Source organism: Natrix helvetica, assembly GCF_964273705.1.
Source record: "Natrix helvetica genome assembly, chromosome: 9".
NCBI lineage: Eukaryota > Metazoa > Chordata > Lepidosauria > Squamata > Natricidae > Natrix > Natrix helvetica.
Window position 1 is genome coordinate 14,965,991 of NC_138560.1, and position 26,437 is coordinate 14,992,427.

The 26,437-nt window shown below is 42.4% G+C and overlaps 2 protein-coding genes across 8 annotated transcripts in view; both read right to left on the minus strand.

The window, feature by feature from the left end:
* The window catches only part of ZDHHC18 (zDHHC palmitoyltransferase 18), a gene marked incomplete at its 3' end in the record, with an annotated part of 54,158 nt that overhangs the window by 14,854 nt on the left and 12,867 nt on the right, over positions 1–26,437 (minus strand). For 2 of the 7 annotated variants that reach the window (XM_081962605.1, XM_081962602.1), the window contains 3 exons: positions 25,598–25,707; positions 23,279–23,378; positions 16,353–18,141 (listed from right to left, as the gene is read on the minus strand). In XM_081962605.1, coding sequence (XP_081818731.1) covers positions 17,956–18,141; positions 23,279–23,378; positions 25,598–25,707 — 396 coding nt within the window. Of the gene's footprint in view, positions 1–7,936; positions 8,111–16,352; positions 18,142–19,639; positions 19,736–22,512; positions 23,379–25,597; positions 25,708–26,437 lie in introns of those variants that run through there. The other 5 variants (XR_014176184.1, XR_014176183.1, XM_081962603.1 and 2 more) reach the window with 5 other exon arrangements.
* Positions 6,531–7,977, minus strand: SFN (stratifin; the record flags this gene model as incomplete). The annotated part of the gene is made up of 1 exon (XM_081962609.1): positions 6,531–7,977. One exon carries the CDS (start codon positions 7,975–7,977, stop codon positions 7,237–7,239), a length of 741 nt encoding a protein of 246 aa, XP_081818735.1. The 3' UTR covers positions 6,531–7,236.

Here is a 26,437-nt window from a genome sequence, read left to right on the forward strand (position 1 = left end):
TCAACCTGGTTTTTTTGTTCCATTTCCCTGCTTGGGATGCATCTTTGAGTCTGTTGCAGGCCAGCTAGTTTGCATAGATGTCATTTCTTAATTCCTAACTGAAGTGCCTGTGCCTTCAAAGCACAATGGCACTTTCATTGCCTGAATCAAAGGACAATATGACGCGCCTCTCTAGCCCACGTACAGGAAGTCATTGGAGCTCAGCGTTGGCTATGGATCTGTATTTATGATTCAACCAGCCAATGGGTTCGGCTATTTTAGGACTGCTCAGTCTTTCACCGGAGAAGAACCATGAAAAAGCATGTGTAGCCATCCCAATCTTCAAGAATTTGCCCCCAGGCAGGCATCTTCTTGTGCCTAACGAGAGGCTTGGCCCACATATCTAGCAATAATTCTTCCAGCCTAATGACCCCAGTTGGGCTATTTCAAGATAGCCCGGTCTTGTACTGTACCTCAATCCACACATTTCTTTGAAATGGCAAGAACAAACCATGGACCTCTATCCCACTTAATCTATATATATATATATATAAATGGATCTGTGTGTGTGTGTGTGTGTGTGTGTGTGCGCGCGCGTGTGTGTGTGTGTGTTCCAGCATAACTCTGGAACGCCTGGAGCAGTTTCAACCAAACTTGGTACACAGATGACTTACTTCTGGAAACAAATACTGTGGGGGTAAGACACCCCTCAGGGTGTGTGTTCTGTTAAGATACAGCCTGTTGTGCCTTAAAATGACTTCTACTGTACTGCTGTAAAATGGCTTCTACTGTACAGTGCAGTGGAATTGCCATGGTAACGGCTTCACCGTACTCCACAAGGGGCCTCCCTCTGGTAAGGGGGAAAATCCAACATTAGAAATTACGTTTGGTCCAGACAAAGCTATGATTATTTTTGAGGACAAATGTATGGCCATGATCAATAAAACATTACTGCAACCCGGCGAGTCTGCACCGCTACGAGACCGACACGACGTATTTCACAGAGATTACCGACGAGAAAAGAACTGCAACGTCGAACAGCTTAGTGCAAATATCGCAGACAAGAAGCCATTTCTAAATCAAGATCAGAAAAACGCATGCCAAATGACCATGGATCAGCTAGCAAAACAACGAGGTGGTATCCCTTTCCCTGGGGACCCAGGGAAAACATTTGTAACTAATTTAATTATCACCGAAATCAGGGTTTTTCCTATCTAATACAGGATTAGGATAAATAAATACCCGGGCAAAGCCAGGTTATTAGCTAGTATGGATAATATATGGTAGTGTGAAGCTCATGCTCTACCCAACTGTTCCCTAAGAGAAATGATGGGAATGATTTCCAAGTAAGGTCAATAATTATGGAGGGGAGGGGTTTCCCCAATTGGTAATAACCCCTCTGCTCTGGGTCATGTGACCAGGAAGGAGGATCACTTGCAATGGAGAAGACAGCAATTTACAAGCTGTTGCCTAACTGTTCTTTCCCTTAAGGAAGCAGGGGTGGGGGAGATTTTTCTGGATCTTTTTTCTTCTTCTCTAGAGCTGCCAATCCATTTCTGTACTGGATGGCTTTTTCACCAGTTTCTCCCTCTAGTGCAAACTGGATCCCTTTCTATCTAATTTCTGAAGAGCTATTCATGTTGATGAAGACAGTCAAACCCATCCCAAACCCATTTACATGACTTCTAACACTCCACTAGGTAGCAAATACAAAACGTACACACAACCCAACCTACAACAGACTATAAAGGTACGAAATATAAGGATAAACGTGTCTGTGTCCTGCAGTGATAACTGTGTACCTTCCCCACCCCCCAATTTAATTTTAGTAGCTAAAATGTTTCCTTTTATAGACGTAAAGGAAGTAGTAGAATTTGCCTGCTAAATATGTTCTCCAAAGATTGCTGTTAAAAGCATTGGCTCAGGGCTAGGAAGAAAGCTTATTGAATTTAAAGGAATTGTCCTTTTCATTAGCAATTCATCCCAAAGCAGGCATTATTTTTCTTAAGATTTTACTCTCCCCTTTTCTCTGAGAGCTCAAGGTAGCTAATAAGGAGGATGTCCATTTTATGCACGCCACAGTGGCCCCACGGAGCAGAACTGGCCCAAAGTCACCAAGGGAGGGTCTGGGGTTGAAAAGAGACTGGGCCATGGGTTGGCTGTCCAGGCCTAGTGTACCATTTTAACCACTATCCCACTCTGGAAACATAACGCTGCAAGGATCACTCCGAGCAGTTTCTCAAGACTGACCTCAGGAGGAGTCTAACCTGTTTTCTTCTCCATCCCTCCAAGGAGACACCCTCAGGGTGTGGTTCGAAAATTCAGGAGGGTGGCCTCAACAGCTCATTGAAACTCCGATAAAGGAGGTATATTTGTAGCCCAGTGATTGACAGGAGGGGTCCTTGCTGTTCTCTGAGCTTGTTTGTTTTCTTGCAGACCCAAACTAGGTAACATCATCAGGACTACCACTGTTTATTTATTTACCTAGTTTGGGTAATGAAAGAGGGGCGCGGTGGCTCAGTGGCTAAGATGCTGAACTTGTCGATCAGAAAGGTTGGCAGTTCGGCGGTTCGAATCCCTAGCACCGCGTAACGGGGTGAGCTCCTGTTACTTGTTCCAGCTCCTTCCAACCTAACAGTTCTAAAGCATGTAAAAATGCAAGTAGAAAATTAGGAACCACCTTTGATGGGAAGGTAACAGCATTCCATGTGCCTTCGGCGTTGAGTCATGCCGGCCACAGGACCACTGAGACGTTTTCGGACAGCGCTGGCTCTTCGGGTTTGAAATGGAGATGAGCACCGCCCCCTAGAGTCAGGAACGACTAGCACATGTGTGAAGGGAACCTTTACCTTTGGTAATGAAAAGTCAGCAAGAAGCTAACCCAGCCCAGAGAGCACCAAGGACCTCTCAGCTGAAGTTCTTCTTGCTTGGTGAGCGTTCACTACATGCAGAGCTTTGATCACCCCCCAACAGCTGCCTCTTGGCTTTGATCCCCCCAGCAGCTGCCCTTGGCTTTCAGCACCACACTGCGAAAATATCCCTGGAATGAAAGCAAATTGCTCTCAAAGCCAGGAGCAAGAAATGGAAAAACTCCTTCTGCTCCCATGCGCTCTGGGTCCTGCCCACTGAGCTTCCCTACTGTTGCCAACTGTTGCCCTTCCCATGCCTCAAATACTGTAATTCCTGCCCATCAAGATGTGTCCAGGTGCTGCCTTAAAACAGTCTCTAAACCAGCTGACACAGGCAGAGAAATAAAGATGATGATACTGGATGGAGCTTAGCTTATCTAAAACGCCACGGGGGGCGGGGGGGCGGCGGCGGCGTTGCTTTCATCTAGGTAACTGCATAGGTTAAGAAGCCAGATAAGAACCCCATTTCCCAGTCCAGTAATCTACATGTAGCTGAGATGACCTGAAATTTCGATCTGTATCTCTAGGGGAGCCCTTCAGCGATCCCTGCATCTTTTTATCCTCTTCTCACCCGGTTTATGAATAAACTCAAGACCCACTTCATCCGATTACATTGAGAAGAGGTTGACTCCAGGAGAACTAAGCAGGGCACCACCCAGAGCCTTACGGATTATATTTAAATGAGTAAGCGGATGGCGCATCCTACACACCGACAGTTGGTGGATTCCTTCAGTTTCCTCTCCTGCACCTGTGAGTTATTACTGGTTCAGTTGCGACACCAAGGATCATTCATCTTGTCCCTGTCTTGCATTCAGCCCAACAAGAGCCTTGCAATAGAATAACAGGCCCGCATAAAGGACAGTTATTGCCCTGAGTCAGCAGTTGTGTCCTTGTGAAACTTTCCATGCTAATTTTCCCCTCTGCTGTTAAGAATCTTTAGTGAGCAAAGACGTTCTTTTTCTTATTAATTATTTCATTCAGCCACGAGATAGTGGGGAGTAGGGCGAGGAGACGATTGCATCAGTTTCTCCAACAGCTTCTTTTGAAAAAAAAATAAATCAATAAGATAATTGCAAGGTCTTTGGATACTTAAAGGTATTTTCAAAAAGGGAATAGTTAATCCATTTGTGGTAATGGATTCCAGAAATTCAGAGGCAGCCGAGGATGGCCAGTGATCGTGTGGTTCCGAAAGGGTCAGAAGAGTGAGAAAGATGAAATAAGGGAAGGATCATTTGAGAACGTCATGCTGTTTGCCAGCCCCCATTTCATTTTGTAAGTTTTATGCCAGGGGTGTCCAAAGTTGGCAACTTTAAGACTTGTGGACTTCAACTCCCAGAATTCCCCAGCCAGCAAGTTTGGACACCCCTGGTTTATGCAGACCACCTCCCTGGTACATATGCACCCATTAAACACCAGTTCCCCACGTTCTAGAACAAAAGTGAGCCATCTTTTCAGCTACAAGGATGATATAAATTGATATATGTGTATCAGTGGTGAAATTCATTTTTTTTTACTACCGGTTCTGTGGGCGTGGCAGGGGAAGGATACTGCAAATTCTCCATTTCCACCCCACTCCAAGGGAAGGATATTGCAAAATCCCCATTCCCACCCCACTCTGGAACCAGCCAGAGGTGGTATTTGCCGAACTACTCAAAATTTCCGCTACCGGTTCTCCACAGCCTGTCAGAACCTGCTGAATTTCACCCCGATGTGTATGTTACTTCCAAACAAACATATTCAACATGTTATCCCATCTGAACTCCTTCCCCATCTCCTTTCTTGTATCTTCAAGCACCTGTCCTGCCTTTATGCTTGTTCTTAATAGTGTAGCAAGCGCACATCTTCTCTAGCCTGCCAGAAGAATAACCAGAACATTGATTGCTTTCTTATATCAAGCCAGGCCATTGGCTCATCTAATTCAGGGTGGCTGAGGAATTTTTGGAGTTGGGAGTTCACAAGTCTTAAAGTTGCCAAGTTTGGAGACTTCTGATCTCAGAGCCATTCACAAGCTTGTAAGAAGAAAGAAATCTCCCAGGCCGCCTGGAGATGTGAAGGAGTAGACTTGAGAATTTTTGCATGTAATCCTGAGACATCAAGATGAAACGTCCCAGTTCTTAACTGCCTGAAGTGAGGCACGCCCTTTCTAGTTTCACACACGCCAAAGCTGCCAACATTGTCTCTGTCTTTGTGTGTGCATGTTATAAAGCAATTGTGTGAAGAAAGGAAATGAAGATTGAGGACGCTAACATTCTAGAAGTTTCTCTTGCAAATTGAGAAGAAAAAATCCACTGCAGAAGTAAAAAACACACTTGCCTGATTTCACCATGTCTTTCTGAGATTGGATATTCAAAAATGGATGGTGCATGGAAGATTTCTAAGAATGAAGTGAAGGCTGCATTTTTTTAAAGCAGTGAAATTAAAACTAGCCTTGATAATTCATACAGGTGTTGGGGAATAATGTTCCCTAAGGATTCTTCCATAATAAAAGATAAAGTTTCTCTTAAGAGGAGTTCGTCCATAATGATCATCTTAAGACAGGAAACTCTCTTAAATTAAATCAGACAGTTGCTTCATCTTGATCAATTAACTCCTGGGGATGGGAACGTTTTTATTATAATTTATACATTTTTAAAATCTTGCTTATTATATTGTTATCCTTGTTTGATTTCTGGCTAAGCTGGCTGATTCACCAGCGACTGATAGAGGAGTTATTCCCAGTTCTACCCAGAGGTTCAAGGACAGAACATGAGACTTTTTGCATGCTAAATATGTGTCCTCCCATAGCCCACCAGCTAGGGACAAAGAAATCACTCAAAGACCACTGGTTCAACTTTCTCTGGCATGAAAGATGGAGGCTCTTCAAGGTCCCAAATGGATCTTGGGATCCACCTGGAAGTGTTAAGGAAATTAAGCAAGAGACATATAGACTTTGCTGACACTTTCTGTTTCCTGAACAATCGAGAAGTAAACTAATTACATTCTTAGCCACAGTTAGTTTTTTTTTTTGTAGGAAGATCAATAGGCTTTCCTGGTGTTTAAAATAGACCACTTGTGAGCCAAAAAAGCACACAGTGTCATATAACACCGCAATATTCTCTAGTGCAAAGGGTTGGTCTGCATCAGTGTAGGATGTAAAAAAAAAAAAACTGATTACACCCAGTCCCCCCCCCCAAAAGAAAGTCAAAGAAAGCATCCATGAGTGAGGCTTTGATGCATGGTCATGTGCTTCCTGAATAAGGGAGCACCATTTGTGGACCTGGAAAATACAAGCATGTGCCTTTCTCTCGGAGAAAAGGGATGGCATCCTTTTCCGCCCAGATCAAAATATTCCTCTCTTTGAAGCCATTCCTCAGGGCTGCTTAGCAACTCCGCCCTTCTCCTTTCCTTTCATTGATGAAACCTACACAATGCAGCTCTTGCTTCAGTCATGCTGTTCTCCCCCCTCCCCCCCCCTCCCCCAAAAGCCTGCAGGACGACCTTGGGTTTCGGAAGAACGGGGAAATGTCTAACATGCATCAACCTGCTCACCCTGCCTTTTGCTCAGACTTGTGTTCCCACCTCTGAAGTGGCTCTAAGAGGGTCACATTCTCCCTCTTATCTGTAAACATCCAGATGTGGAACTGAAGACCAGGACTACAAAAGGCAGGCATAAACGTGAATTTTTATTGGGGAAAGAGTATTGCAGCAAACCACCACAGTAACACCACAGTAACAAGAGGCTCTCTTGAGATTGCTAGCTTTAACCCCTTAGAGAAGAAATCCTCCCTCCCACATTCACACATTCAAGGCCCCGTTTCCAACTTCTGGCCCGGAGTGAGAAAACCCCACAGAACAAAACTAAAAAGCCCTGGAGAAAGCAAAGACAAGTATTCTTGTTTAACTCGGTTCAGCTACAGTTTTGGTACCTCTGCCATGCAAAATAACGTTTACGCTTTTGGGTTTTAGTTTTGTTCACATTTGTAGACATACAAATTATTGATATATATATATATATTTCTCCATCCCATACCAGGAGAACACTTGTATGAACCAGATGCTGTACCAAACACAAGAGTTTATGAAGGGGGGGGGGGAACCCAAGCAAGGAGTTCCAGGCTGCGGTGAGTCTAGCAGATGTCACATACCAGGAAGAACGGGGCCCAAGGACCAAGGTAATCCCAAAGCTGTCACATGAGGACGAGTGGATAAATGCTTAAGTCCTTTATGAATCCATCCCCTTTTGCTGTCAAAATCCCGTTGAAACTTTCAGGAACTGGAGATGTGTCTTATAAAAAATATCATGTGTTGGGAAAAAAAGAACAAGAGGAAGGGAGATGTGGAGTTACCATCATTCTACTGTCTAAAAAGTTCAGTTCTTTGGCTCTTCGCCCGCTTCTCCGCCTTCTTCTCCTGAGCACTCTGCTGTCCATAGTGTGAGATTGTCCCTGAGAAGTTGCATGATGAGAGTGCTGTCTTTGTAGGAGTCTTCGCTGAGCGTGTGGAGGTCACCCATGGCTTCATCGAAGGTGGTCTTGGCCAGCTTGATGGCCTCTTCTGGAGCATTGGCAATTTCATAGTGGAACACGGAGAAGTTAAGAGCGAGGCCCAGGCGGATAGGATTTGTGGGTTGCATCTCCTTCTTGCTGATGTCCATGGCCTCTTGGTAAGCTTTTCGGGCATTGTCGATTATCTGCTTTCGGTCATCCCCAGCGGCCACCTCAGCCAGGTAACGGAAGTAGTCGCCTTTCATTTTTAAATAGAAGACTTTGCTTTCTGGGTCGCTAGCTTTCTGGATGAGATGCTTGTCTAAGAGCTCCAAGACCACATTGCAAACGTTCTTCAGCTCTTTCTCAATCTTCTCTCGATATTCATTGACCAGCTGAGCTTTGTCATCTCCTTCTTCCGTCTTGTGCTCAATGCTGGAGAGGACCCGCCATGCCGATCTCTGACAGCCAACTACGTTCTTGTAGGCAACCGAGAGCAGGTTGCGTTCTTCATTAGAGAGTTCGGCTTCATCCTCTACCACAGCCTTCATGAAATCAGCCATGTCCTCATAGCGCTCAGCCTGTTCAGCTAGCTTGGCTTTCTGTACTAGGTGATTCCTGGCCATTGTGAATAGGCAGTGATAGGGAGTGCTGGGCAAGGAGGCCGATTTGGAGAGGAATCAGGCAGCTGCTAGCAAAGCTGTCGGGATCTCTGCCGAGTTTAGCTGCTGGGATCAGCTTTTGGCTTGGTGTCTCAGCCTGAAGGAAGAACAAGGCGTGGTGAAGAAGCTCCCCACCAACCCTTCCCCCACTTCCTTTCACGCAGCCTCTCCTTAAAAGGAGTTGCAGTGATTCACCTTGGAGCCAGAGCGTGAGTGAGTGAATGCATACCTGCCTAGGATGTGGAAATGCAGCCTTTTGAGAACTTCTTGAGCAAGAGGTTGCTTGTCTAGGTAGAAGCTATGACGATGAAGCATAATAGGATAGGACTACCCTTCCCCTCCAGGGGGCAGCACACACATATACAGCATTTCTTCAACCTGAGCTGCCTCTGGTCCTGATCCTTTCTTGTCTTTGGGTCTCCTCCACTCTGTGTGTGCCAGTATTCTAGGGAATCTCAGACTTAATTAAATTACTCATCTTAAGTTATATTGCTTGGGAACCTGCTTTCTTTCTAAAACGTATGGAACCATGTATATAATGGAATATAAGAGTCCATAAAATTCAGAGAAATGCAGTTAATGGGGACAGTAAGACATTCAAATAAAGACATCAAGTATTTTTTAACCTCAAGGGTGAATTCAAAGTATTGGCTCAAATTTAAGAGAGTATGTTAAAAAAGAAAGAACAACCAACAGTGCCGTGTCTAGCAATTACTTTGCCAGAATGAGGGCAATATTCTTTGGAGTGGACTTTTCTGAGTATGTCTGTGTTGTATGATCATCTGTAGATGATCACTGCACACTTGTCAATTGCACACTTGTTATTTACAGTCTCAAGTGATGATCCATATATATGAAAGACTAGCACCAGATCAAAGTTATCACATACAAAATCACTCCTTCATTCCTTACACACCTTCATTTAGTGACCATTTGAAATTACAACGAAACTCGGAAAAGTGACTATTATTTTTCACACTTACGACCATTGCAACATTCCCATGGTCATACGATCAAAACTTTGGGTGCTTGGCAACTGGCAACTATATAAACTGTCCTGGGGTCATATGATTGCCATTTGTAACTTCCCAGCTGGCTTCTGACAAGCAAAGTCAAGGGGGGAATCCAGATTCATTTAACAACTGCTGTGATTTTCTTAACAATTGTGGCAAAAGGTCATAAAAGTTGTGAAAGTTGGACCTTAAGAAAGGCTGAGTGCCTTCGAACTATGGTGCTGGAGAAGACTCCTGCGAGTCCCTTGGACTGTAAGGCGATCGAAGTGGTCAGTCCTAAAGGAGATCAACCCTGACTGCTCTTTAGAAGGCCAGATCCTGAAGAGGAAACTCAAAGACTTTGGCCACCTAATGAGAAGGAAGGGCTCACTGGAGAAGAGCCTCATGCTGGGAAAGACTGAGGGCAAAAGAAGAATGGGATGACAGAGAATGAGGTGGTTGGATGGAGTCACCGAAGCAGTCAGTGTGAGCTTAAATGGACTCCAGAGGATGGTAGAGGACAGGAAAGTCTGGAGGAATGTTGTCCATGGGGTCGCGATGGGTTGGACACAACTTCACAACTAACAACAACAACATGGTTATAAGATGAGGACTACCTGTGTTCATGTATTTCTACATACCTCCCCAAGAAAAGTATCTTACACAACTACTGTAAATAGCTGGTTCTCTTCAAGGGGAGACATTAAACCATCATTCCAGTATGTAAGAGTGTCACAGTAACATGGCCAGAAGTTAGGGTCATGAATAATTGCTCAAAGTTGCCGCTACTATAAGTTTAAATATACCTCTCAAGAATGGACTTATTTCCCCATAAAATACAGAGAGTTAGTTGGGGTGATTCTTATGCTCCCTGTCCATTCCATAAATCTATTATTCAGGTTGCAGCAATCTCTCATTTTCACATTATTTATTATCTGATCCTTTTGACTGTGGGGATTTGGAGAGATAAGATCAAAACATATAATTCATCATAGTCTCAGTTTAATCTGTTGTTCAAAAACCCATAATAAGTTGCATATTTAAGATTGTATAAATGTTGGTATATTTGATACAGGAAGAAATGCTTCTTGTCCTATACGATATTGCTGTTGTTCTTTGGTGTGTTTTTCCTTTGTTTGTTTCTCTCCTTTTCCTTTTTTTATTTTACATTTTGGTATTCTAGGAGGTAGCTTGTTTGAATAGTGTAGACCAGTGTTTCTCAAACTTGGCGACTTTAAGTCCTGTGGACTTCAACTCCCAGAATTCCCCAGCCAGCTATGCTGGCTGGGGGATTCTGGGAGTTGAAGTCCACAGGACTTAAAGTCGCCAAGTTTGAGAAACACTGGTGTAGACTGAAATGTGTAAGTAGTGAATTACAACGGTATCCCTGAAATTGTTTAAATAAGACAATTAGAAGGGATGGGGGAACTGAATATTAGATCTTCACTGTGCAAACCATGTGCTCCAGAATTGAACTGCGGCCCTTTATGACTCAACGGCAGCTTATTTCTCAATTTAAAGGATTGGAATGTCAAAATGTGAGTCACACTAAGACATGCTATTTGTTCAATAACTCACTATCATGCTTCCCCCAACCCGGCACCATCCAGATGTGTCCAGACAACAATGGCTATGCTGGCCTGGATTTCTGAATTCCCAATTCATTTGGAAGGTGCCTGATTAGCAAACATTGGTCTATTTTCCAGATCCTAAGGGAGAGGGATATCCAGCCCTCGGAACAAGAAATAATAAATAAGATACTAACATGCGTAGAAATGGAGAGACAGACTCTAGAGCTCAAGGACAAGGGTGAGATAGAATACCACGAAATCTGGGACAAATGGTACCTATAGTTAGAAACGGGGGGAAAAGGTCGGGACAGAAAAACACGGATAAGTTAAGAATTGGAAATACGGTATTAATATTGTATGATAGGTAGGAACTGGATATGTATATGTACTGATAGCAACTATATAATGAAAGGGACTAATGGGTAGGTAATTTGACCGATTAGACATACCTATGTAATGGATATAAACTGTTATTGTTGTAAGATCTAAGAACTCTATGGAACTGACTATGCCGGAAATGTTGCACTATGTCCAACATTTTTAATGTTTCCCTAATAAAAACCTTTTTTTTAAAAGTAAAAACAGTGTGGAGCTAAACAGATCAGTGATCTGATGGTAAAGGGTGGTATCTTAAGATAGCAAATATTTTTTAATTCATAGTGAGGTTAATAATTTGTAGAGTAGGGCCCTTATGTAGAGCAGGGGTATCAAACTTGATTTCATTGAGGGCTGCATGTGTTTGACCTTGGGGAGCCGTGGCCAGGGTGGGTGTAGCTAGCTCAATGCCACTTGTGTCGGGGGTACCTGTGATGGCCCAAGCACTCTGCCAGCGAAAACAGGCTTCCAAGCTCGGTGTCAGGCCTGTAGTTATGTTCTTTTTGGGATCTTTGGCCTGCCACACTTTCTTATAATTTCCTTTGTGTTTTAGTAGTGTAGTAGTTGGGAGGGGGGAATAGAAAGGAGTAGGATTGTGGAATGTATTGTTATGGATTTTCTTAGAAGCTCAAGGTCGTCTTTTGTCTCCGCACCTCAACACCTGGCCGGAAGAAGAGGGGTGTACATGCCAGCGTGGAAGATGATGATTGGAACATGTGATGGATTTGTGGGTGTGGGGATAGATCATGAACTTTCAACTGGGTGGATTTCCAGGATGTACATCAGAGTTGGAATTTCCATAGAGGTGCTAAATTGCCTGTAGAATAAATTGGACCTTTAAAGATGTTTTTGGCTTGGACAATGATTTAATTCTGCATGGTATTTAGAACCCTAACATTCGGCCTCCTGCAGCCCTCTGCCAGCAAAAATGGAGCTCCCTCCCGAGCTCCATTTTTGCTGGCAGAGACATTGTGGGATGGACCTTTGCTGTTTCTAGGGCAGCCCCCCTGGGCCAGATCTAAGCACCCTGCGGGCCGGATCCAGCCCCCGGGCCTTGAGTCTGACACCCCTGATGTAGGGTCTTTGGAATAGAAGGCTAAGGTACCACCCAAGAAGAAATAAAAGTGAAAAGGCCTCCAAAAAGTTCAGCGTTGGCTTTGTACAGTTGATTGCAATTGAAGTGGGACAGAAACCTGAATGAAAAATGAATTCAGTTTCAAGACAAATATATCTTGACCCTTAAAAAGCCTTCCCATAAGAAGGGGCAGAGTTTAAATTATCTAACTAATCAGCTACACAAAGAAATATGTCTTTTCACTTCATTCCCCACTAACAAAGATTTCCACCCCCCCAAACGTCCAAAGCTCTAAACAATTGGCAACTATTTCCATTAACTAATCCATATACCCGTATGGGCGTTTCACTACAAAAGATTTTAACCCATGTTTTCTGCATCTTCTCTGTAAGGAAAAAATAAAATAGTTCAGAATCCAAGCTACTTTCTATGGAAAAGACCTTAATTCATTTCTACTGAGATTTCCATAAAGAAAGGGGTAGGGGGTTGGGGAAGAATATAACACTATGACCAACTGCTTCCTTAGTAACAGCCTTAGGTGAAATCTCCTACTATGTGCAAGGGATGGGCGAGGCCGATAACTCAGCTGATCCAGTTTTAGAGGAAAGTGTTCCATTAGAGTGACTCACGGCAGATGAGCAAACCTGGTCCCAGCGTCGTAATTCTTACTATCTTGAATAAGTGATTGAGATCTGCGCTCTGATGGGTTTTCCCACCAGAGGGTGAGGAGGAGACATGAGGAAGGCCTTTGGAAGGAAAGAACTGAAGGCTTCTAATATAAATGGCCACCTCCAATGGCCTTTCAGGAAACATCTTTTCTATTAGATAAACCATAAGATGTGTAGCCTTGAAATTGATTATAATTATGGCTCAGTGTATACAAATGGATGTGACTCTTATACTTTTGTAGCAGTGCAGCAATGGCTACTATTTTGGAGGAATCACTATGGGCTCTTTACATATTTTTTAAAAGTGTCTTTTATTGTACAGTAGAATATGACTTGGTATAAATAAGGCTTCAAGACACAGCCACCTTTTTTCCTTCTTCTATCCTTTGAATAATCAAATCAGCACATGTGCTGTGATTTGATACAAAGTTCAGCAGAGCTTTCTCAAAAGCTACCTCTTCAACATTTATCTAGTACTTGCAAGCCCCGATGATGCTACCTAGCTGGCTTATGAAACACCTGAAAGAAAATAATCAAGCTCAGAGAACACCAGGGACCTCACGGGTCAATCCTGAGTTTCACATTTTCTCTTCTATTAGTTGCAAATTAGTTGTACAGATCCATTAGCCTGTATGCCAAGAAAGAAAAGAAAAACTTGGCTGCTACCAAAGTTGAATTACTGTAAGTTTACTGGTCAACAGATCAACAATAATTCTAGAAAATATATGTGGTTGTACTACTTCATAGCTGACCATTTTTCTGTTAGACACCCAAGCCTCTTTCTTGTAGCAACTTGGCTAAACAAATGACAAACTATTTGCTGCCACCTAGTGGTTAGTATATTGATGGAATATATTGGAACATTGATATACAGGTAGCTCCCAATTTACAATTGTTAACATTAAACCGGAACCGATGCATGAATATTACTTTATGAGCAGTTCCTCTTCAGATGGCCACTACACAACATTTGCATGACATCGTGTGAATTGTAATTGATCATAGTTGAAGCAGCCATCCAGAACACATATACCTTATACCATAATAGGTTCCAACTATTGTTGACTGTTCCATTTTGATGACAGCCACTACAAGTAGTTCTTGACTTACATCCACAATTGAGGCCAACATTTCTGCTGTTAAGCAAAGCAGTTGTTAAGTGAGTTGTGCTCCATTGTATGACCTTTCTTGTCACAATTGTTAAGTAAATGGAGGTAGTTGTTAAGTTAGTACAGGGGTGTCCAAACTTGGGAACTTTAAGACTTGTGGACTTCAACTCCCAGAATTCCCCAGCCAGCGCTGGCTGGGGAATTCTGGGAGTTGAAGTCCATAAGTCTTAAAGTTCCCAAGTTTGGACACCCCTGAGTTAGTAGCACAATTAAGTGACTCTAGCTTTCCCATTGACTTTGCTTGTCAGGTGGTCACAAAAAGTGATTAAATGGCCTAGGGATATTGTAACCATCATAAACACATGCCAGTTACCAAGCGTCTTAATTCTGATCATGGGGATGCTACAATGGTTATGTGAAAAATTGTTATAGGTTACTTTTTAAGTGTCGTTGTAACTTCAATTGGTCATTAAATGGATGATTATGAGTCAGGGACTAGTTCCTGTATTTGCTGAGTTTCCATTTTTCTTTGCAAATACACAGACACAAAGCCCCCCAAAATCCATATTTAGAGACAATGTACATGGGATGAATAAGGTATGAATATGGGATGAATATGCTTAATCCTTCCCCAGGGCCTTTGATTTCAAATGGAGCCACAAGGGATGAAAAAGAAAAGTAGAACAGCACTTAGAGGATTGGTTCCAGTTTGTCTCATATTCTAGGCCTGGGCTGCTTAATCGTAAAATAATCTAAATTAAATTTATAGCTATTCACAAAGTTTTGAGATTTGGGCAACATGGTAAGTAAAACAGTAGAGCTCAAACATGTCCTGCAAATGTGAGCACAAACTTTCTAAAAGTGAAATTCAGTTCTAAATTGCATGGGACATTTACACAGATGGAAGAGGTTTCTCACTTTAGATCAGCGGTTCTCAAATAGTGGGGCGTGCCCCCCTGGGGGGGCGCGAGGCTCTGTAAAGGGGGGCGCGAAGGCTCCCTTTCCATCTGGGTGCAACGGCGGCGAAGGCGTGGGTGAGGCATAATACATCCCGCCTGGAAGTGGCAGCACTTCGGACTGGATTTTCATTGGAGCCGCGGGCTGGAGCTGTGCAAGAAGCCTGCTCGGGCGGGGGTGGGAGGGAGGGAAGCATGGGACCGCCCGTCTTCGCCACCGCGTAGCTCGCCTCCCCGCCAGCAGCTCCACTGCCAGCATTCCATCTGGAAGCGGAAGCGCAACAGCCGCTGTTGGGGAAGGGACAAAGGGGCGGCGGTCGCCCGATCTTGCCACCGCCACCCCTTCGCCCCTGGTAACGGCGACTGTTGTGCTGCTGCTTCCAGCTGGGATGCTGGAGGAGCTGCTGGCAGGGAGGGAGGGAAGAAGGGCAGAAGGGAGGTGGAAGGAAGGAAAGAAAAGCAGACACGCCGGAGGGAAAGAGGAAAGAAGGCAAGCAGGCAGGAAGGAAGCAGAAGGAAGGAGGGAAGAATGGAACTGGAAGGGAGGCAGGGAAGGAGGGAGGGAGAAAGGAAGGATAGGAGGATAGGGAAAGAGGAAAGAAGGCAGGCAGGCAGAAGGGAGGGAGGTGCAAGGAAGGAAGAAAGCATAGATAAGCAGGAGGGAAAGAAGGCAGGCAGGCAGGAGGAAAGAGGAAGGAGGGAACTGGAAGGGAGGCAGGGAAGGAGGGAGGGAGAAAGGAAGGATAGGAGGATAGGGAAAGAGGAAAGAAGGCAGGCAGGCAGAAGGGAGGGAGGTGCAAGGAAGGAAGGAAGCATAGATAAGCAGGAGGGAAAGAAGGCAGGCAGGCAGGAGGAAAGAGGAAGGAGGGAACTGGAAGGGAGGCAGGGAAGGAGGGAGGGAGAAAGGAAGGATAGGAGGATAGGGAAAGAGGAAAGAAGGCAGGCAGGCAGAAGGGAGGGAGGTGCAAGGAAGGAAGAAAGCATAGATAAGCAGGAGGGAAAGAAGGCAGGCAGGCAGGGGGAAAGAGGAAGGAGGGAACTGGAAGGGAGGCAGGAAGGAAGGGAAGGAGGAAGGGAGGGTGGAAGGAAGGATAGACAAGTAAGAGGGAAAGAGGAAAGAAAGCATGTGACTACGGTGGGAGACGAGGAAAGACCGGTGTGCTATGTTATGCAGAGGTGTACTTATAACAATTTTATAGACAAATGATACTATTTACAGTCGCGCGGGGGGGGGGCGCGAAATGTTTTCTTCTTCCTAGGGGGGGGCATGACAGAAAATAATTGAGAAGCACTGCTTTAGATGCTATTTGTTAAAACAATGAGATTATATTGGTAAAGGAATAAGTAGAATTGTGCCTCTATCTCCACACTTTCTCCTTGTGCATAGCAATTTCATTTTTAGAATGGTGCGCAGGAATCTGGCACCTGCAAAACCACATAGACACAGACATACAATCATCTATTACACTATTACATTCCAATGTCAGTATGAAAGGGGGAACTAATAAACGACATGCGTAGATGGATATGGAGAATATCTTTCAATGGATTTGATACAGAAACCAGAGAGACAGGGAATAAGATAGGAGAAGTTTTATTGTTACAAAAGTGAAAGGCATAAATGGATTTCAAATCCCAGAAAAAATACGGTCAAAGTGGTCAAACAAGTTTGGTTCTGTTGTCTAGAGCAGTGTTTTTCAACCTTGGCAACTTGAAGATGTCCGGACTTCAACTTCCAGAATTCCCCAGCCAGCATTCGCTGGCTGGGGAATTCTGGGAGTTGAAGTCCGGACATCTTCAAGTTGCCAAGGTTGAAAAACACTGGTCTAGAGGGAATTAATCTGGGGAAGTTTGTGCCCTACACAAAGGTGTTAGATTTTCAACTCTATTTCCCAAGCAGCATGGGGAACGGAATGATGAGAGCTGAAGTCCAACATCTTTGCAGCGGGCTTCAAGTTAGGAAAGGCTGGAATAAGCCTTTCTATAAACCCCTGCTCTGATTTAAGTCTTGTCCGTCCTAGAAATTATGTGCAATAGGTGAAGCAAGAAAAGAATTCTGATCAGAAACTGTTACCTAATACTACAAAACACTAGTGTCAATAAATTGGGGGAGGGGAGAAGCGGAAGAGAAGAAAAAGGTAGAGAAAAATCTAAACCACTTCTAAAACTCAAGTTCAGTTACCAGTATAAACACTAAATTAACTATACTCAGAGGAGTACACATACCCCTTTCTCATCTCTATACAGTTTTTTAAAAAAGTTTTCGATTCAGACTCTGCACAATCTTTCCCTGCTGGCTATAGCAGTTTGAACTTCAGCAGGATAGGCCTATATAACTGATGTGATCCAACCCAAACCATCCTCTCGTGATAATTTAGGGCACCACAGACCCAAACACTTATGTAACAGAGCCGTGAATCGTACTGTGCTTAATACAGAAGGAAACACAGGTCACGCAAACACACACATACAAATTTTGCATCTAGATTTTGCAGAATAGAAAGGAGGCAAGTTGACTTATTGTACATAAGTTTATAAAGTTGCATAATTCTCATTTTGTAAAGATGACGAGTGCTAGATCTCCACTTGAGTCGCTGGAAATCTAGGTTCATCTTACTTTTGAGATTTCAGCAGAAACTGCATAGACACTTGTAAGCGTACCTTCCAAATAATAATAATGTTTAGAATTGGCTTGGGGAAAAAAAAGCAAAATAAAAAGCATACAGTCCCAGAAAGTTCTACATCCCTTATCCCTTATTTTGTCTACGTTTCTATAGAATCATGCAAGCCACACACGTACGGACACACAAACACACGCATACACAGTCCTGAATACTGGCTCACAGTGCATTGCGTTGTTTTTGAAAAGTTGCTAATGTTGAACAACTGCATCACGTTTGGCGCAAGCATAGTGTGCTTTGGAAACACTGATTCTAGACAACAGAATTGGATTGGGATCGGTGCCATTGACTAGTACAAGGTACCAACCTAGGTAACTGTATCGCCAGAGAAGGCTTGGGACATCCCTGTCCCAGGTCTGAAATGCAGGAGCCAAAAGAACTTCCTCTAATTGCACTCACAGCAGATGAATTGATTTGTATGGCTTTAAGCTTCAAACCCCAGGGGTAGCAGGAGCACCTCCACTCCGGCCTTGAGGGCTTGGCTTGGCTTTTTCCTTGTGCATGGTGGCATCTCCCTATTTTTGCTGGGACAAAGAAAGTGATGCAGCAATAGAAAAATTAGATAGCCCTGGAGGGTTGAGAGGCACAGGTGGTGGCAACGGCTGTATTTTCAGATATTTGAGAGGGGTCTCTTGGGTTCGCCTTGAGTTTTGCCACGAGGCGCAGAGGGTCCTCAAAAGATCTTTTGTGCCCTGGACATACTGGATGTTCCCAAGAAGTGGAGGGGATGGGGAGAGGGAAAAGGAAGAAGAAAAGAGAGGATTAGTAAATGAAAGCAGCGGTGAAAGAAGGATCATCACAGGCCTAGCATTGGCAGGCAAGCTAGAGAGAAGGAAGGTACGGGAAAAGGAAAGTTAGTACAATACAGGTAAATCTGGAATATGCCTTTTTAAAAAGGGAGCTTTTGCTCCAAAACACTTGGATGAAGAAAACTCTCAGGAGGGGGAAATATTAGATTGCATCCAACAAAGAAAAGGGAGGATGAAGAAAACAAATTAAAAGGTTCCTGAAGAATGTTACATGGACATATAAGAGAACGAGACACAAAAATACCTTCCCCTGTGATGAAAGAGTAAAATTCAGATATATGCCAAATATGACACATACTCCCAAACCTTTTCATGACCACCCATAGCATCCATTGTAACAAGAAATTCTATTACTACATTAGAAATGAGAAATCAAGCCCAGAAGTTGATCGGGGCTCTTAAATAACATATGATGTGGATTACCTAATGGGTTTGGATACGCATAAAGTCAACTTTCATTCGACATGCAAGGACATATGAATGACAGCCCCCTTTAGACTACTCCAATCACACAAATGACATATTTAAGCATGCTGGACTGGCTGTACATTGAGGTCACATGAAAACATGTAGCACCAAGTTCTGTATGTTTGGAATGAAGCCTCTGCTGTGCTTTGGGGTTTTTTTCCCCCCCAGCTGGGAATATAAACAGATGGCTAAAGGTCAAGAATTCTTCCTTTGCTTTGCCTTATGCAAATCTCTTTATGACACTAAAGAGAAATAGTTAGCTTTCCTGTCCAGCGATTGCTTGTTGTCCCAGTTGCTTCTCCTTTAGATGTCCTCACCTAAATATCATTAAGCAACAATGGCTTTTTCTAAGCAAGAGTGGAAGAGATGTAAGGCAAGGAAAGAAGATTAATGAGTAAAGTAACTAAAAATATTCTCCGGCTTTGTTCTTTCTTAAAGGGGGAAAGGAGAGGAGGCAGATCTGATGACATGGACTTCCTCACCAAAGATAATAACCTGAAAGAATTCATCTCTTGGAGACAGTAACAGCACAGCCACAGTCAAATAGATATCATGGCTCGCCAATGACAAAACCAACAAATGTTTCTTGCGCTAAAATTTAACCTTTTCACCCTGGCTCAAGCCTTCCCAATGTTGAGTGCAGCTTTTCACAATGTCCGCCTCTTCGTCCTGATGGGTAGTTATTTATATAGTGTTTTACCTGCCTTGCTCCACAGGTTCCTTGTCTACCCCTCAAGTCCTCCTTGGCACTTTATAGACCTTCGAACCCTGCTTGAAGCTTAAGCTATGGATGGATGATTGACCCGCAATGATGGAGAACAATTGAGACTGAGGGCTACATGGACACCAGAGACTTGAAACACTCCATGGGGTGAGAATGAGATGAATCACTGGATGATGGCAAGGAAGAAAAAATTCTTACCAGCTAACCTTCAGAGAGCAGTACTAACCCATCCTGTGGGGAGGGACTATCCCATCAGGCAGTGCAAGATATCGCAAAGTCCTGGCAGGCATCCTCCTGAAGAAGACACCAGAGATTATGTATTGTGGCAGGCTTGGGTTTGGGGAAACAGGTTGAGGGGTGGTAGGGAAGTGAGAGAAGACAGACATAGCACACAGCTGCTGTGTGAGAGCAGTTAAATGCATTCTTTCTGACTAGCTTTAGTTACAGCAACTCTGAAGCAATACACTAAAACAGAACTTCAATTAAACAGATTCCTCTTTCTCCAATCTCCACCTTTTATTATAATGAATATGTTCAGCATCTGTTTCTATGCCTGCTGAATTCCAGAATCAGCAGCCCTGAAATTGCCCAAATTCAGCCTCTTGGTCTAGAAGACATTCAAACACTAATTGTCTTAATTTAGCAAATAAAGAAAATGGAAACATAAAACTGAAAACAATTAGCTCTTTAAAAAAAACATTTTTATTACAAAAGATGTAGTCATCATAAGAGTGTTTCCCACACAAATGGAACACTGCCTACAATTTCTTTCCCCGCCAAGTTATACAATAATGCCTTAGAGAGCAACACAAAGAACAACTCTTCTCTTTCCTAACAATAAAAACTCTTCCAGGATTATCTTCCCACCCTCCCTGTCTGATTACATTTCTGAAAGAAATAAGTTATGAGCAGCCTTTTGAGATCAAAACACGTTATTCTGAGCACCTACTGTAGCTCCAAGATCCATTTGGGTTCCATTAGCCAACTTCTCTCACATGTAAGTGAAGTGAAGATAAGGCTACCTCCAAAAAAGCACCGGACCAGTTGAGAGCCGTGAAAGTGGCTGCTCTGGGAACAAGAGCAGTTCAGCTGTTCAGAGACATGCAAGGTGATAGAAACCAGGACTGCAGAGACAGATATTTTCTCCACTGACTCCAGGGATCTTACAGGGCAGAACCGATGATGTAGCAGACTCAACCTTTAGGTTTAAGCCTACTATTATTAAAATACCCCAGCCTTGGCACTTATCTAAATGGCACAGAATAAAAATATTCCCCTGTATATCAGCCAGCATACCCTTTCAAAAGCCTTTGTAACTGCCCCAGAATGAGAACTATGCTCTACAGAGATCAGAAAGTGGAGTCCTCAGATCGGCAATACTTCTGGAGATTGTGAGAGTTATACAGAGGCTCTCCTAGGTGTGGCATGCATCAGAATATAAATACAATTATATCACGTATCACAGCAGCCACATTTAGCTGTTGGAAGCTGCTGTGGAAACTTCTGCACCTCATCAGAACTTCTAAATAGTTTTTGCCTAATGCCTCAGCTGATTTTAAAATCTGACTCAAACTTCAGAAAGGGTGATATGTACTACCCATTCTTGCAACTTTAATTTGTCGGAAAAACTAACCAAAATATAAAACAGGAAAAGAAATGCCTTAGCAGTTATTGGCTTTGTTCTTCTTCATGAAGTGCTCCAACTTAGGACAGACCTGCTGAAGACACAGCATTATTCCTTCTACTAATGTCAAACATTTTAGGAAGGGTGCAAAAATCAATCTACAGATGAGCAGATCAGTTGTCATGATTTAGCTTAAAGCAGGGGTGTCCAAACTTGGGAACTTTAAGACTTGTGGACTTCAACTCCCAGAACTCCAGCTGGCTGGGGAATTCTGGGAGTTGAAGTCCACAAGTCTTAAAGTTCCCAAGTTTGGACACCCCTGGCTTAAAGGATTTGGATAACTTGCTTTTCAATTCAGTCTTCCTATCTAAGTCAGCCAGATGCCCAGAGCGGTGGTTTCCATTGCTGAATATGATGGGAGTTACTCAAAACACAGCCCACAACAGTGAATGGAATATATTGGCAGAAAGGTGGGAATGGTGGGAAACTCCTGACCACAATGGTTACATTTTTTTCTTTACACAAAGAGGGTGCTTCTCGGTTCTTCTGCAGAAGCAGGATGCATAAATACACTTACGTGCTTATTCTTGTTTTCTTGGAAATATAAAATCCTATTCAATTTCTCGCAAACCCCAGATTTCAAAGGTCAACAGGGAGAATATTATCGTTGCATAGCTGATTAACCCATCCAGGCAGTTTCTAGACGTTTTTGAACACAGTACAAGAAATGAAATCTAACAAGTTGGATGAGCAAGTTCTACAGGGTCCCCATTTCCTCCTACTGGCTGGTAAAATCCAAGAAATAAGATATAACACTTTTTTAAAAAAAACAACACCTTCTGGGCACAGGTTTACAGACAGTAAAAATGATCTTTTTAGAAGACAAAATAACATTGCTAGAATATAAACTATAAAATTTGTGCAAAAACTCCCAGCAGCTTTAGTAAACACATTTCAAGTATCTAGTTTCCCTCTATAGGCAAGGGCTCCCTCATGCCATGGGATGGAAACCGTGGGTCTGTAAGAAAATTCAGCACGAGGAAGCAGGATCCCTCCTTCTTTAAATAAATGATCAGAGATCCAAGTGAATGGACCTCTTACAATAACTCTGTTTTGGAAAATGCTTTTGTATACATGAAGATTTTGCTGAAATGGCCTTTAGTCCATATATACCTTACTTATAAAACTCTCCAAACCCAATACAAAAGTGGTTCAGCTGTCCAGATGCACCAGGTAAATACAACTCATCTGGAATGACATAATTTAAGAATTTCCAACTGCTCTCTTTAATTTCATTTCAACTATTCAATAAATAACCTCTAGAGCAGTGTTTCTCAAACTTGGCGACTTGAAGTCCTGTGGACTTCAACTCCCAGAATCCCCCAGCCAGCTATGCTGGCTGGGGGATTCTGGGAGTTGAAGTCCACAGGACTTCAAGTCGCCAAGTTTGAGAAACACTGCTCTAGAAGCTTAGTGTTCTGATCCTGATTCAGATGAAAAAGACAAGGACAACCCTGAGTCAATTCCCAGACTGAGAAACAATCATCTTCTGATTCTGTAGACTTTCTTTATGAAAGGGAACTTCTACCCTCTCCCCAAAACAGCCACTCAGGCTAACTTCCTCAGCAAGCAATACTTGCTGGTGAGGCAAGGTAGAGCTGGGTCTTCAAATGATTCATGTTACAGTGTAAGGAACATCAGTTATTCTTTGCAATATTCAGGCATGATGGCAGGACCAACATTGTAACATTAAATATTGTCGGAACAAATAAAGTATGTAGAATACTTTAGGAGATGCTTCTGTTATAACAGCTCCATATGCAAAGTAACGATGCCTTTTTCTACCAATCTTTTCAACAAAACCTCCGATAAAAGATATTTCTCATGAAGCTGGACTCTCCCAACCAGCTGCATTCTCTGCTCTAAGTCTTTTAACCCTCAAGATTATGGCAGCTCCTACCTAGAGGCTTAACTGCAGCAATGAACAATGGCCGGTTAAGTTATTTAAAACATTTTAAAAATATTTTTTTAAAATGAAAGCAATTAAAAATCAATGCAAGAGAAGGTGGCTTCTGGTTGGAATAGGAATTCTGGAGATTCTGCTCCATCAGGCTGTCTACCTGAGCCCAGATAATGGTAAAAGGTAGGGGAGGCACCAGCTGGAGGTAGGCATAAGATATGTATGTCAGTGTTGCTAAAGTGTTGGCTCATACCATGCTGGCATCAGACTTTGTTCCAAAGGAAGGGATTTCAGCCTTAGGAGTAGAGGGAGTCCCAGCATCTGCCTGGACAAATCCTCTTCTATCTATTAAACTAGACAATTCAGAGGAGGGAAGAAAAAGGGGAGAAACGGTTAGATTACTGATTAATTAACCAATTTCGTTGTATTTAAGTACAATGACAATAAAGATTATACTTAATTATGTAAAACAGAAATAATGCTAAAACAATTAAGCAACAACAATTCTCTCATTTATCCCATCAGTTCATTATTAGGGATTGGGTGAGAATTCCAACTGGGCTTTCAATCACAAACAAGAAATTTGATATAATTTACTAAGGAATTACATAGAAGTACAAAGGCAAGTGGTCCACATACGGAGAGATCTAGTTGTTGATCTGAACTTTTAAAAGTAAAATCTCTAGTTGGAAAAACTATCAAATAAATTCAACTTATCAAATGCCTATGGCATTTTTCAGAAAAATGCTATAAACTGTGAGCTGGGTAGCTATATAAATAAATAGCCAACATTTGAAAAATAATAATAAAATACCTTCAATCCCTCATTTAAGAGACAAAAAATGAATATGGTTCAACTCTGCCCTACTTGATTTATACAATACAGAATTCTACTGAAATTACTTTAAAATTGCTAAATACTAAACACATTTTTCAAGGTCAGGATTCCATCATAATATTATAACTTATTCTCCATTACAATTCTAGAAATAAATGACATATTAAGGTCAACTAGGAAAAAAAAAACAGACAGAAATGTAAGACTTCATTCAAACTATCCTTCCAAAATATAAGATGGGTAATTTGCACTGCACATATTCTCCATATAATTTTTATTATCTCAAAATAAGTTTTGAAATAATAATCCTTCATTTTGCCTAATTCTGCTCCTTGCCACTAAACAAGGATTTATGATGGGATTACCTAGAATGTTTGTTTAATGCTGCCTCTGATCTACAAGAAATTGTATGCTAAGTGAAAATTCCTCAATGCAATTGTCAAACATCGTCATTTTTGCCTAAAAAGCTATAGCAGAACAAGATGGAAAGAGGATATTCCATCACCTCTATTTAAAGATTAGTTCCAAACAGCTGATCTTTCTGAATGCCTGTCTTCATTCCAGCAGGCCATTATAAGTACAGGTAGTCCTTGCCTTACAATCATTTGTTTAGGGATTGAAGTTATGACATTGAAACAAAGTGATTTATGACCATTTTTCACTGTCATGATTGTTGCAGTATCCCCCTGGTCACATGATCAAAATTCGGCCACTTAGCAACTGGCATGTATTTATGAAGGTTGCTGTGTCCTGGGGTCATGTAAACACATCTTTTGTGACTTCTGACAAGCGCGGTCAATGGGGGAAGCTAGATTCACATAACAACTGTGTTGCTATCTTAACAACTGCAGTGATTCACTTAACTGTCTTGCTTAGCAACAGAAATTTTGGGCTCAATTGTGGTTGTAAGTAGAGGACTACCTGTGCTGTTTTATAAGTGTTGAAAATATTTTGTTTCAGAGGTAGATTATACTGGAATGTTCTGGATCACTTTGCTATTCTGGGAATTATAAACTTTGGGAAATGGGTCAAACAACAACAGGAACAGCCAGATCAAAGTGGTCCGGAGAAAAACAGAATAGTCTATCTCCCAAACAGAACATTTTTCACACCTGCTTTCATTGTAAGATCTGATGCTTCTGTTGTGTCTCTTCATCACTTTTCTTTCTTACAGTCTAAACTGTAACTTCACAGGCAGAATTGGCTTGTTTTTATAAAGCCTTTGTAAGCCATTTGCCAGAATGAGGTTTTCCGATGAAGACTGACATCATTAAATTGTATGGTAACAAATTTCAATGATTGGGACAACCATTAAGCTGGCAAAAGTAGTTGCCTCAAGAGAAGGCATTAAACCGTTGCAAACTTAGAACTTTTGTTTCTGGCAGAAAACCACCCAGCAATATATATGTTTTAAAATTTAATATTTAGCCCTTCCTTAGCATTCTTCTTTCCCCCTATTTCATTTCTTTCTGTTTTGGTTTTATGTCCATAATTTACATAAAGGTATACATTGCATTAATGCTTTAAACAAAGGGAACTACCATGGTATCAATCAAGACACCAAATTCCCCCACTTAACTCTCATTTTTACAATAAGTATATATTTCTCATTATGTGAATGACCGATCATTCTCATGATCATAAAGTACTGACTGCTGTTCTCTCTTTTTCTACCTGCATGAATGGCTGCACAGAACAGGAACAAGAGGCAGCTGCAGGATCATGTTTCCTTACCTGGGGTAAAATGGCCCACAGAGCACTGCACAGCAGTTGGTTAGGACACTTTTATGGCTATAGGGGTTGGCAAATTCAGAACCTCTCTTATTTGACCATGCTCCCTTGAGCTACAATCCAAAAGAGATTAATTGGTTAGGAAACATCCAGATTCTTTTTTTTTTGCTGCTTTGTCTTAGAAGAGGCACAGTTAACTATACGAGAGATAAAACTAGTCCCCATGATATATTGGCACATGCATGTGTAGGAATTCAGCAGTGGTGGGATTCAAATTTTTTTTACTAGCAGTTCTGTGGGTGAGACTTGGTGGTTGTCGCATGGCTTGGTGTGCATGGCTTGGTGTCCGTGTCAGGAGAATAATACTGTAAATTCTCCTTTCCCGCCCCACTCCAGGGGAAGGATACTGTAAAATCTCCATTTCTTCCCCGTCAGCTGGGACTCGGGAGGCAGAGAATAGATGGGGGCGGGGCCAGTCAGAGGTGGTATTTGCCAGTTCTCCGAACTACTCAAAATGTCCGCTACTAGTTCACCAGAACTGGTCAGAACCTGCTGAATACCACCTCTAGAATTCAGGTTACAGAGCTGATGCCATAGGTGTCTGCTATGAGGTCACCCCGCCCAAGAAATACAAAACATGCCAACTTATATTTATATCCTGGTATCAGATACAGGTACATAAATAACTGGGTTGTGGTATCACATGTCCCTTCCCATCACCGATATCTTGAAACATTTATTAATTTAAGTAAAGGCCAGCTGTTTCAAATCATTGGCTATGCCATTTAGACATTATGAGAGGCTATGAGTTGGCTGATCTAATAAAATCTTTTCACTAGAAAT